General features: G+C 56.0%; 1 protein-coding gene across 7 annotated transcripts in view; it reads right to left on the bottom strand.

Moving 5' to 3' along the window:
- Positions 1-12,143, bottom strand: part of HMCN2 (hemicentin 2) — a 162,589-nt gene that overhangs the window by 62,351 nt on the left and 88,095 nt on the right. For all 7 annotated transcript variants that reach the window (XM_047768690.1, XM_047768686.1, XM_047768691.1 and 4 more), the window contains exons 35-44: positions 11,812-11,966; positions 11,287-11,383; positions 10,741-10,836; positions 9,700-9,876; positions 7,629-7,786; positions 6,521-6,644; positions 4,595-4,770; positions 3,556-3,652; positions 3,109-3,228; positions 298-459 (exon numbers count right to left, since the gene is read on the bottom strand). In XM_047768690.1, the coding sequence (XP_047624646.1) occupies positions 298-459; positions 3,109-3,228; positions 3,556-3,652; positions 4,595-4,770; positions 6,521-6,644; positions 7,629-7,786; positions 9,700-9,876; positions 10,741-10,836; positions 11,287-11,383; positions 11,812-11,966 (1,362 nt within the window). The remainder of the gene's footprint in view (positions 1-297; positions 460-3,108; positions 3,229-3,555; positions 3,653-4,594; positions 4,771-6,520; positions 6,645-7,628; positions 7,787-9,699; positions 9,877-10,740; positions 10,837-11,286; positions 11,384-11,811; positions 11,967-12,143) is intronic.

Raw genomic sequence — 12,143 nt, 5'->3', positions numbered from 1 at the left:
TCAATTTTATATTTCTTTAGTTTCCACTCTTTCAAGCTGTGTTGTTTTCCCCTCTGGGCCACTGGGGGCTTCTTGGGGTCAGGCTGCCCCCCGTGCCCCCCATGCTGAGATTGGAGCTGTAAGAAACTGACTGGGGAGGGCAGTTAAAACACCAGTTGTCTAAAGGGGAATGAGACTGTTTTTATCACCCCTGTCCCTGTCTTTGCCCGGGTTCTGGAGTGAGGTCTGCCCTGCCAGGGTGCCTGGTTACCCACCCTTTGGCCCTTCCACCTAGTCAGGTCATGCCAGCCGACTCACCATGCACCTCCAGCTGCTGGTCCTGGCTGCTATTTCCCGCCACGTTGCTGCACTCGCAGGTGTACGTTCCCTCCTGGGCTGACTGGGCCTCTCCCAGGTAGAGCAGCCGCCCCACAGCCGACACATGCCCAAGCCCGGACTCCGCCCCGGGCAGGGGTTGACCTGGATGCATGAGAAAGAAGCCCCTGGTCCCCGGTCCTTCCTTCTGCCTTGAACATTTGTCCTCCCATCCATCCTGGCCAACTCCTGCTCATCCTTCGGGTGCCCACTGGGACACCACCTCCACCAGGAAGCCTTCTTTGAGCACCAAACCTGATCCTGGAACCCCCTCTGAGCTCCCATAATTCTGAGCTTCTCCCCAACTCAGATCTGCCTGCAAGTGGCCCATCTGAATCCCGCCTTGGCCTGGACCAGGCTGGAGAACAGACCTGCCTCACTTTCCCCCTGGGGTCCTTGGAGGTTCTCCAGGGCCTGGCACAGAATAGGGCTCAGGGAAGTCTATTTGAATGAATGACTCAGCCATCTTGCTACAGTGACCAGGGAGGGACATCAAGAAGTTGGCACCTGGCAGCAGGGAGACCCCAGAACAGGGAAGGATTTTGTAAGCCTCAAGGCACTGGATTAAACACTAACTCCTGTCATCCTGCACTGTCCCCAGAGGAGCAGCCCCCAGGCTCCAACCCTCCATCAACACGTGAACCAGCAGAGGGAGGGGCCTGGGGGGCCACAGGACAATGCTTCTTCCCTCTTATGGTCAATTCAATATCTGCGTGCTCTCTCCTGGTGACCTCAACTTGTCACCTTCAGATTTATTCTTAGTCCAGACCTCTGCTCTGAGCTCCAGACACCTGCTCACTTGGCATCTCATGGGATGTCTCAAAATGAGCATGGCCCCAACTCTGGGCCTGCCCCTGGAACCTGGCCCCGCAGCCTCTCCATCTCAGTAAAGGCAGCAGTGCTCTCCCAACTGTCAGGCCAAAACCTCAAGTCACCTCCGACTCCCTCTCAGCCCCCATCCAAGCCAGCAGGAAATCCTGCCTGGAGTCTCTGCAGGGGCCACCTCGCTGGTAGCCCAGTTCCCACCCTTGCTCCCAATGGTCTAATCTCATAATACTGGCAGGAACCTGCTATAGCGCAAATCAGATGTGAACTTCCTCTTTCCAGAGGAAGCCCCACCTCCCTCAAGGTCAAAGCCAGGATTCTTTCAACAGCCTTGGATGCAGCCACCATCCTTCGGGTGATCATCTCCTGCTATGGCCCCCATTGCTGAATCTGCTCCAGCCCCACTGGCCTCTTTCCTGTTCTTCGAACACGCCTGGCTCATGCCTGCCCCAGGGCCTTTGCACCTGCTATCACCTGTGCCTGGAATGCCTTTCCCTAAAATATCCTCAGGTTCATCCCTCACCTTCTGCAAGTCTCCTTGGTCAAACATCCCTGGCCATGCAACTTAAAATTGCAAGACCTAACCCCGCTCCCCAGCATGTCTTCTTTCCTTTTCTGGCTTTATTCTTCTCCACGGCACTTATCATGCCAGGTATTAAGTCACTTACAGTCACACCTCAGAGATAACACAGATTTGGTTCCAGACAATCGCAGTAAAGCAAATATCAAAAAAAAAAGGGAGTTGTGTGAATTTTTTGGTTTCCCCATGCATAGAAAAACTGTGTGTACACTATACTGTAGTCTGTTAAGTGTGCAATAACATTATGTTTTTAAAAAACAATGTACATAACTTAACTTAAAAATATTATGGAGTTCCCATCATGGCTCAGTGGTTAATGAACGCCATGAGAATCCATGAGGATGTGGGTTCGATCCTTGGCCTCGCTCAGTGGGTTAAGGATCTGGCATTGCCATGAGCTCTGGTGTAGACCGGCAGCTATAGCTCTGATTTGACCCCTAGCCTGGGAACTTCCATATGCCACGGGTGCAGCCCTAAAAAGGCAAAAGACCATAAATAAATAAGATAAAAATATTTTATTGCCAAAAAAATTGCTAACCATCACCTGAGCCTTCAGCAAGTCATAATCTTTTTTCAATAGTAATACGCAGATCACTGATCACAGCCCACCCGAACAAATACCATAATGACAATGACAAAGTTATAAATACTGCAAGAATTATCAAAATGTGACAGACACCCAAAGTGCGCAAATGCTGTTGGGGAAAATGATGCCAAGAGACTCGCTGGAGGCAGGGTTGCCATAAACCTTTACTTTGTAAAAACCGCAGCATCTATGAAACCAAATAAGGCGGAGCACAATAAAACGAGGTAAGCCTGTCCTAATTTTTTGTTTATTATTACTGCCTCAATCCACTGCTATATTTCCAGCACCTAGAATGCGGCCTGGCCCAGAGGAGCTCACAATAAATATTGGTTCAAGGAATGAATACCAAATATTTATTGAACAGCTCTTTTGTACCAGGCACTGTCTGAATTCCCAGACACAAGGCTCACAGCTCATGGAGCAGCAGATATTGAAGGATAAGGGGGGTGATATGATGAGTTAACTCACAGGGGTGGCATCAAGGAGGCCCTGCCCCAGACTGGGGTGGAAGTCAGGGAGGGCTTCCTGGAAGAAGAGACATCGGAAGGGAGGTCTGAGGATCAATCCAGCTCTCATTGGCTGAGAAGAGGCCGAGGACCCTGCAGACTTGGGGCCCGAGCCCGGAGGGGCTATACAAAGCACCTGCACCCCTAGGACATCTCCACTTCAGCTAGGTCTGGGGTGGGGGCACCCAGCACGGGCCGGGAGCAGCCTCCCCCTGTGGGGCAGTGAGGGTGGGGCTGGGCGAGGGCAGCCATCCTACCGTCCTTCCTCCAGGAGATCTTGGGGAAGGGGACGCCTCGACATTCACAGGACAGCCTGGCGGGGTGCCCCTCCATCACGGTCAGGGTGTGGGGCTCCTGGGAGGGGAACTCCGGAGGGACTGAGTAAGAGCAGACAGGAGGTGAGGGGGGGAAGGGAGCTGCCCGCTGGGATGAGAAAGGGACCCCCCGGGGCGGGACCCCAGGGAAAGGGCGGGGTGGAGGGGGGCTGTGTCCTGAGACCCATCCAAGGTAGCACCCCGGGGGGGGGGGGGCGGTGCTTGAGAGCCAGCAGGGGGAGGGGCTTGAGAGCCAGCAGGGGAGGGGCTTGAGAGCCAGCAGGGGGAGGGGCTTGAGAGCCAGCAGGGGAGGGGCTTGAGAGCCAGCAGGGGGAGGGGCTTGAGAGCCAGCAGGGGGAGGGTCCCCAGCCCAGCCCAGAAGACCCTCACCCCAGACATTTAGGTTGTAGTGCTTCTCCGAGCGGCCCGCCTGGTTCAGCGCCTCACAGGAATAGCGGCCCGCATCCCACACCTCAGCTCTGTCCACCTGGCCGGGAGCCAAAAACACCCATCAGTGGGGACAGCACAGAGATAAGGTTACCCCTGGACAGACTGCGTGACTGTGGACACGTCACTTTACCTTGCTGAGTCCCACCCTCCCACCTGGAACCTGGGTGGCCTGACATTGGCTGGGCACAAATGGCAGCCCCGTCAGCCTCACCCCCCTTCACATCCACAGCCCAGCCCTGTTCCTAGGAGGAGGCAGAGGGGGCCCTGTCCTCAGCGGTCAGATCCTGACCTGGGGGGGTGACAGAGTTAGGCTGTGGCTTGGAAGAATGAAGGGCAGGAGGGGGCAGGATTCCAGGCCAAGAAAACCAAACGAAGGGACGCAGAGTTGGGAATGGTCATATCACAAGGTGTAGAGGGGTGGGAGAAGGAGGAGCAGGCTGCAGTGGCAGGTTCTCTCCCACCTTGGAGCGCTACCCCTCCCTCCCTCCGACACGGATGAGCTGTTCTCCGGGGCAGGCAGGGACCTCAGAGGCAGTCTCTAGAATTCTCCCAGCCACCCCAGAAAAAAGGCACCAGTGTGCTTATAGATAATACACTTGAGGCCAGTGTGGCCTCCAGCACCACAGCCTGGGAGGAGGCAGAACTAAAATTTAAATCCAGGCTGACTCCAGAGTCCCTGACCCTAATTAACCCCTGCCTTGCTGGGTCAGATCAAAGACCTTAAATGCCCAAAGGCAAGGAGGCTTTCAACCAGGAATGAAAAACAAGTGGAAAGCTTTAGGGGAGGTCCTGAGGGAAGCCCTGACAGCTCAGTCCTGGGGTTCGCCCTCCATCCCTGTCAGGCTGGAAGCAGTTCTGATGGGTCCTGGGCGCTGGGACCGGAGGGGTCTGCAGGTTGCACTGAGCTGAGCTGATGTTGGAGGGGGCACCCACTGCCGCCCTTTTCAGGGCTCGGCTCGGCTCTAGGTGGTGGCCTGACCTCCAGCAAGGCCTTGTCTGCAGAGAGGCGGATGCCGGGCCGGGGCTCCAGGGGGCGGCCATCCTTCCGCCAGCTCAGCACGGGAGGGGGCACAGTGTGGCTCCGGCACTCCAGGGCCACTGACTCATTGGCCACGACAGACACATTCAGCTCTTCTCCGAGGATGCTTGGAGGCACTGCAGGAGGAGGCAGGAGAGGGGCTGTCTCAGGCAGGCATGCCAGGGGGGCAGGCAGGCTGGGGCCACGTCCCGGGTCTGGCCCGCCCTTCCAGCAGCCAGGAGCAGACGACGCCAGGGGATGGGGAGTCAGGGTTAAGAGCCCCCCCCTCTGCCACCAAGCTGCAGCGGAGGCCCCCAAACCTGAACAGGATGGTGGGTTATAACAACAATATCCTGAGCACGATTTTTATAAGTTAGTTGTACCAGATGTTACCACGAAGGAAAGGGCTCAAGGGGACCCAGAATCTCTCTGGGTTTTTTTTGGGGGGGGGTTGTTTTTTGGGTTTTGTTTTGTTTAGCATTTTAGGGCCGCACCTGCGACATACAGAAGTTCCCAGGCTAGGGGTTGAACTGGAGCTATGGCTGCCGGCCTACACAACAGCCATAGCAACACCGGATCCCCGACCCACTTAGCGAGGCCAGGGCTCGAACCTGCATCCTCATGGATACGAGTAGATTCCTTTCCGCTGCGCCACGATGGTAACTCCGGAATCTGTTTTATTTCTTACAACTGCATATGAGTCTATACTATCTCAACATTTTTTTAATTACTATTTTATTTTTTTATGTTTTTTTTTGTTATTTTTGTCTTTTTGCCTTTTCTAGGGCCGCTCCTGCGGCATATGGAGGTTCCCAGGCTAGGGGTCAAATCGGAGCTGTAGCTGCCAGCCTACACCAGAGCCACAGCAACTCGGGATCTGGGCCACGTCCACAACCTACACCACAGCTCATGGCAACGCCGGATCCTTAACCCATTGAGCGAGGCCAGGGATCGAACCCGCAACCTCATGGTTCCTAGTCGGATTGGTTAACGACTGCGCCATGATGGGAACTCCTATTTTTTTAGGTTTTTAAAGAGCAGGCCCCAGAGCTCATTTTTCCTTGTGACCAATCGACCCGTGCAGGTTGGGGTTAAAAAGGCGGGACCCCGGGTCACTGCTCCTGGGTTAGAGTCCTGCCTCCTCTCCCTTGGTCACTGTGGGAGGCCCTGGAAATGCTACTCTGCCTCCGTGGGCTTCAATCTCCTCATCTGTCAAGTATGGGCCACCCCGTGGGGCCGTGTGAGATTAAACGCAGTGACACAGGTGACAGCTTGGCACAGAATACCTCCCCGTTATCTTGACTCCAGCAAAGGGAAAGGGCTGGAACCGAGCACTTCCTCACCCTGCCCACCCAAGTCTCTGCGCCTCCCAGAGTTCTCATGTGATTCTCCGTGGGTCCCCCACAAAATCCCATACGAGGAAACTTTTAAATCATGGCAGCTGTAACTGGGTGCTTCACAAGCTTAGGGAAGCCCATGCCAACCTCTGAGCTGGGCGCTAGCTCACCCCCATTTTACTGATGAAGGAATGGAGGCTCAGAGATGCAGAGTAAGCAGCCCAAGGTCCCAGAGCTAGGAAGTGGCCAAGGCAGGATTTGAACCCAGGTCCAGGGCACTCAAGAGCAGGTGTTCCTATGCACCCCCCCCCCGCCCGGGGCCCACCAGGCAGATGGTCCCCCACCCCCCGTTTGACACAGGACAAGTGAGATGGTCCAGCCCCCTCCTCCCTGAATACGGAGCTTCTGGCCACGCAGGGTGACCCACCGGCTCCCCGGTCCGCAAAGGGTCACAGTCTCAGGTCAGACCTCCCCCACCCAGCCCCCCCTTTGGATGTGGCCAGGGGTGCCCCAGCCCCAGCTTCCTGAGCCTCCAGAGCCCGGGACTCACTGTGGACACGCAAGACGACGTCCTGGCGGTCCTCGCCCACGGCGCTCACGGCCACGCAGGTGTAGCTGCCAGAGTCAGAGGCCCGGGCACTGGCCAGCGTGAGCACCCGGCCCCCAGGGAAGACCTGTGCCCCAGAGGAAGCCCACAGAGGTCACCCACCTTCACCAGCTGGCCCCGCTGGCAGGCACGCCTGGGCAGCCTGCCCCAGATCCCCAGGAGCGCCCCCACAGTGCAGGGGACCTGTGAGCTGTACCCAGACCTCGGGACCTCTGTCGGCCACTGGGCAGTTACATCGGTTCTCAGAAAGAGTCCCCTGGAGTAGGGCTGTGGCTGGGGGGCCCCTAAAATGGGGCTGGTCCCCACGTGCAAGCTTCACAACAGATTTCAAATAATTTGTACTAAGAGAAGAAGAAATGTCTGCTTTGGGATGTATTGAGTTAACCAAAATGTATTACTAAAGTTGGTTTCACCTGTTTCTTTTTTCTTTGCTTTTTTTTTTCTTTTTGCTTTTTAGGGTCGTACCTGCAGCATGTGGAAGTGCCCAGGCTAGGGGTCAAATCAGGGCTACAGCTGCCGGCCTACATCACAGCCACAACTACGTGGGATCCAAGCTGCATCTGCGACCTATACCACAGCTCACAGCAATGCCGGATCCTCGACCCACTGAGCGAGGCCAGGGATCGAACCCACAACCTCATGAGTACTAGTCAGATTCGTTTCTGCTATGCCACAACGAGAAGTCCCTCTTTCTGCTCATTCAAATGCAACTATTAGAAAATTTAAAATTACATATTTGCCAGAAAAAAAGGGGGAGTTCTCTGGTGGCTCAGCAAGTTAAGTTCTCTGGCGTTTTCCCTGCTGTGGCTCAGGTCGGTGGGGCAGCACGGATTCGATCCCTGGCCTGGGAAATTCTGCATGCCGCCAGCGCAGCCAAAAACTGAAAATATAAAACAAAATAACATATTTAGCTCACCCTGACTACCTGGCTCTAAACTCCATTTAGCAGCTTGCTGGCCCCCAGCCAACCATCCTGGACGGTCCCCTCGGCACTCCCAGGCCCTGACCGCTCTTCCCAGCACCTCCTAAGGCACCAAAGAGCCCTACTGACCTGGAGGCCGGAGGTGCCAGCAGTGGACACGGGGTTTCCGTCCTTCAGCCACATCAGCATGGGGCTGGGGACTCCAGTGGCGTTACAGCTCAGCCGAACTGGGCTGTGGAGCAGCACGGGGCCTGGCAGGCTGGGCGGCAGCGTGATGCGCGGAGGCACTGTGGGGTGAGGGCGACACAGGGCACGGACTGAGCCCCACTGAGGGGGAAGCAGGCAGGGCTCCCGGCTGGGCACCCCCTCAGGAACCCATGGCCACACCAAAAAAAAAAAAAGAAGAAGCGTGGGGACAGCTGCTCCCAACACAGGTACGCCACGCCATGCCGTAGTTCTCAAGGCTGCTCATCTCATCCTTCCAACTCCACCATGAGGCTTCTGCAGCTGGGAACTGAGGCTCAGAGAGGGCAAGCCACCTGCTCAGGGCTGACCAGCTAGGAACTGGCAGAAGCAGTACTTGAACTTGGGCCTTCTGGTCAACATAAGGTCATTATCATGGGATGCTGTCGGGTAACAAGGGTTGAGGATCCCTGGGCAGGTTTTGTTTTCCAGCTCAGAGTTATCAATAGGGAGCCACCTCTTGGGCAGAAAATGGTCTGAAGATTCAATTGGATCTGGGAGATGTGAGCGGTGCAGAGTCCCAGCCTCCGCGTCCAGCGACCCACCCCTGCTCTTAGGATAAAGACCTCATCTCTCCAGCCTCCACCCTGACCCTTCCTCTGACTGTTCTGGAAGCTCCAGACCCCCAGCCTCCTTTCTCGGGGGTTTCTCAAATTCTCTACAGCTTCCAGGTTTGGCTCATGGTCTCCATGTAGGCAACTAGTCTCACTTGGGACTCCCCAGGCCCAGTGAGCGCCCCAATTCCAGGCACTCAGTTGAACCTCCCTCTTCTTAACTTTGATCACAATTGTCATGAAATGTACTTTGGGCAAGTATGCAATTGCTGAAAGCTCCCGGGTCTGTCTTGCTTGGGGCTGCAGCCCTCGCGTCTGCCCAGAGCACATGTGGGCACCCCTCCTTTTCTTGTGCTCACTTTATTGCACTTTGCAGATGTTGCATCGTGTGTTTGTTTGCTTGTTTATAAACGGAAGGTCTGTGGCAACCCTGCCTCGAGCAGGTCCATGGGGGCTATTTTTTCAGCAGCATTTGTTCACTTCAGGTCTCTGTATCACATTTTGCTAATTCTTGAAATATTGCAAAGTGTTCACTATTGCTCTATTTGTTATGAAGATCTGTGATCATTGATTTTTTTGCCTTTTTAGGGTGCACCCACGGCATATGGAGGTTCCCAGGCTAGGGGGCTAATCAGAGCTGTAGCCGCCAGCCTACACCACAGCCACAGCAATGCAGGATCCGAGCTGCATCTGCAACCTACACCCCAGATCACGGCAACACCGGATCCTTAACCCACTGAGCAAGGCCAGGGATCGAACTCCCATCCTCATGGGTGCTAGTCGGGTTCGTTAACCACTGAGCCACAACAGGAACTCCTGATCATTGATCTTTGCTGTCCCTACTACCACTCAGCCAGAGGCTCAGATGGTTCATATTTTTTTAGCAATAAAGTATTTTTAAATTAAGGTATGTACATTTTTTAGACATAATGCTATTGCACACTTAACAGACTTCAGAATCATGTAAAACATAAATTTTCTATGCACTGGGGAACCGAAAGATTCATATGACTTGCTTTATTTCGATATTTGCTCTAATGCAGTTGTCTGGAACCAAGCCTGCAGTATCTCCGTACTCAACCTCTGTGCTTGGATAGAAGATGGATCGACAGAGGCATGGATGCTTGAACAGATGGATGGTTGGGTGAATGGTGAGATGGGTGGGCTGATGGGCAGGGGACTGGATGGGTGGTTGGATCATCGGATGGACGGTTGAGTGTTTCCATGCGTGGATGGAAAATGGATGGACGAATGGATGGAAGGAAGGAAAGATGAATGAAAGGAAGGATGGATGAATGGATGATGGGTGGAAGGGTGGATGATGGATGGATGAACAGACTGGGAGACAAAGAGATGGGAGACAACATTTGGGACAAGGATCCCTCAGTCACAGGGCAGCTCACCATTGACCCGCAGGCCATACTGCAGCTCTGTGTGGCCGGCCACGTTGGACGCCACACAGCGGTAGCTCCCAGCATCAGAAAACCGGGCTCGCTCAATGAGAAGAACTCGCCCATCCGCGGACACCGTCACTCCCTTCCGGGCAGAGACAGGCTGGTGGCCCTTGAACCAGGAGACATCTGGAAAAAAGAAGAGAGGTGCAAGGGACCCGGCCAGCCCATCAGACTGTACCTGTGTCATGGGCATCCGAGAGGGGCTTCCAGGGTGGCCACATGGGGTGCCTTTATTTCGGCCACTGGAGAAAGCCAGCGTTCTCCAAGAGGTTGGGGCCGAACAGGGCAGTGTTGTCAGATGGAACCAACAGCACAGAGGGATGCAGGCTGGGGCAACCAGGAGCAAGGAGAGTCAATGCCAGGCCAGCCCCCTCACCTCCTCCCCTGCCAGGAGACCTCTCATAAGGGAGATGTTTGGAGGAGAACATAGTACATCCTAACATAGCAACCTCCTAAGATGGACCAACCACATGTTCAGCTTCCTTACATGTTGCCAGGGCTCGTCCCAGAATGGGGTTCCCTCAAGGGAGAGGGCAAAGGGCTGGAGAGCCCAGGCAAAGCAGGGTTGACCTGGTTCAAGCGGGGAACAGGAAAGGGACCCTCTTCCTGGGCGCATCCTGTCTGCCAAGCACTCGCACCCAGCCCCAGCTCCTGGCCCCTTCCTCAACTGCTGGTTTAGAGAGGATACCCAGAAGAATGGCGACAGGGAGGTCCTGGTTCCCGCTCCCAGCCGACACCAGGGCAGCCCCGCCATGCTGCAAACTCAGCAGAAACCCTGCAGGTTTGTCTCAGACACCAGTGCAAAGGCCCTGGTGCGCAATGGCCTTGGATAAACAGCTGTTGAGACGGAAGACGGGAACGTGGAAGAGAGAAGACAAGACCTGCTGAGTCCGGCCTGTTTTGCCCGCAGCCTGGGGCGCCGGCCGGCCTCTTTAGACGGGGAACAGGGGTTGGCTGGAGGCGGCTTTCAGCCAAGAGGAGGGGTCTTACCAGGAGGGGGCACGCCTGAAGCCAGACACTCCAAGGTTATGGAGGCATTTTCCAGCACTGCCTTGTTGACCAGGCCCGGCTCAATATTGGGGGGCACTAGGGGAGATAAGGAGACCCCCGGCTTTGTGGGTGCCAGCTCTGTGCCCCTCCCCAGCCTTCCAGGGGCAACACAGCCCCCCCAAAACAGCTCGTGTCCGTTGACCATGGAACTCCACTCCTGAACCAAGCCCAAGAACCCAGGTGGGCAGATGGGCCCAGGCAGTCACGCAGCGTGACAAGGGCAGGGATTTGCCCACAGACACAAGGACAGCGTGAACCTCAAAATAAATAAAATAAGCAAAGATAAACATGCATGAGAACAAGGCTGTCCACTGACCATCTGGCGGAAAGCAACCCCAAAGGGGCCACAGAGCAAATGACTTTCAACATGTAAGTCCGTGACGTTGGTTTTAGCACCCGAGCCCTCCCTGACCCCCAGGGCAGCCCTGCGGGCCCCTCCATCACCCACTACCCGGGCCCGGGCTCCGCCTCCACCCACATCCTCACCTAACACCTTGAGCGCCACGTCCCTCCTGCTCTCCCCGGCCAGGTTCGTGGCGACACACGTGTATATGCCTTCGTCCCGTAGGTCCACCTTCTCGATCTGGGCAGAGAAGAGGAAGGAAAGGCATGTGCCAGGGATGTGAGCGGGACCCAGGGAGCCGGAGCAACACTGGGACGTGGCGAGTGGCCAGGCTGCTGCTGACCCCCTGGGAAGGAGACGTAGGTGTGGGCACAAGCTGGGTTCTGGCGGGGGGAGTTCTAAGCCACCTATTCCGATTTCAGGGGGTCCCTCTGATCGTGGGGATTCTCTCCTCCCTCCACTTTCTCCCCCTGGCAGCTGAAACTCTGGGGACCTGGACAAGGCTAAGAGCGCCCTTGGCTCTGCAGACCCGGCACCCCAGGGTCCGCTGAGCATTTCCAGGATGAGTGGCTTCTGTTCATCCTGCCCCCAGGCCACCAGGGCCCCTAAAAAGCAGCCCCTCCACCTCCACAAGGTTGGCCCACCATCCCTGGGGCCCTCACACGTACCTGCAGGTTCCCCCCCGAGGCTGCTAGGGCCACCCCATCCTTCCACCAGCGGAGGCTGGGGGTAGGCACCCCAGTCCCCACACATTGGAGGGTCACAGGCTGCAGGAAAGGGGCTGTGATGTTTTCACCCCCGGCTATGACCACCGATGGGAGCTCTGGGCAGAGAGGCAGGGAGAGAAAGGTCAGGGTCAGGAGGGGTGTAGGGAGTACCCAGAAACCTCCTCAGTGCCTGGGAGGCAAGGGTGTAGCCTTGCAAATCTGGCCTCTAGCCTGCCCCCTGCCCTCCAAACATATGGCCTTAGGGGGAAGAGCACCAGACTGGGAGCCAGCAG

This window comes from Phacochoerus africanus, chromosome 2 (assembly GCF_016906955.1).
Source record: "Phacochoerus africanus isolate WHEZ1 chromosome 2, ROS_Pafr_v1, whole genome shotgun sequence".
NCBI classification, from domain to species: domain Eukaryota; kingdom Metazoa; phylum Chordata; class Mammalia; order Artiodactyla; family Suidae; genus Phacochoerus; species Phacochoerus africanus.
Note: the sequence above shows the minus strand (reverse complement) of the source record. Positions and strands in the feature narration are given on the sequence as shown.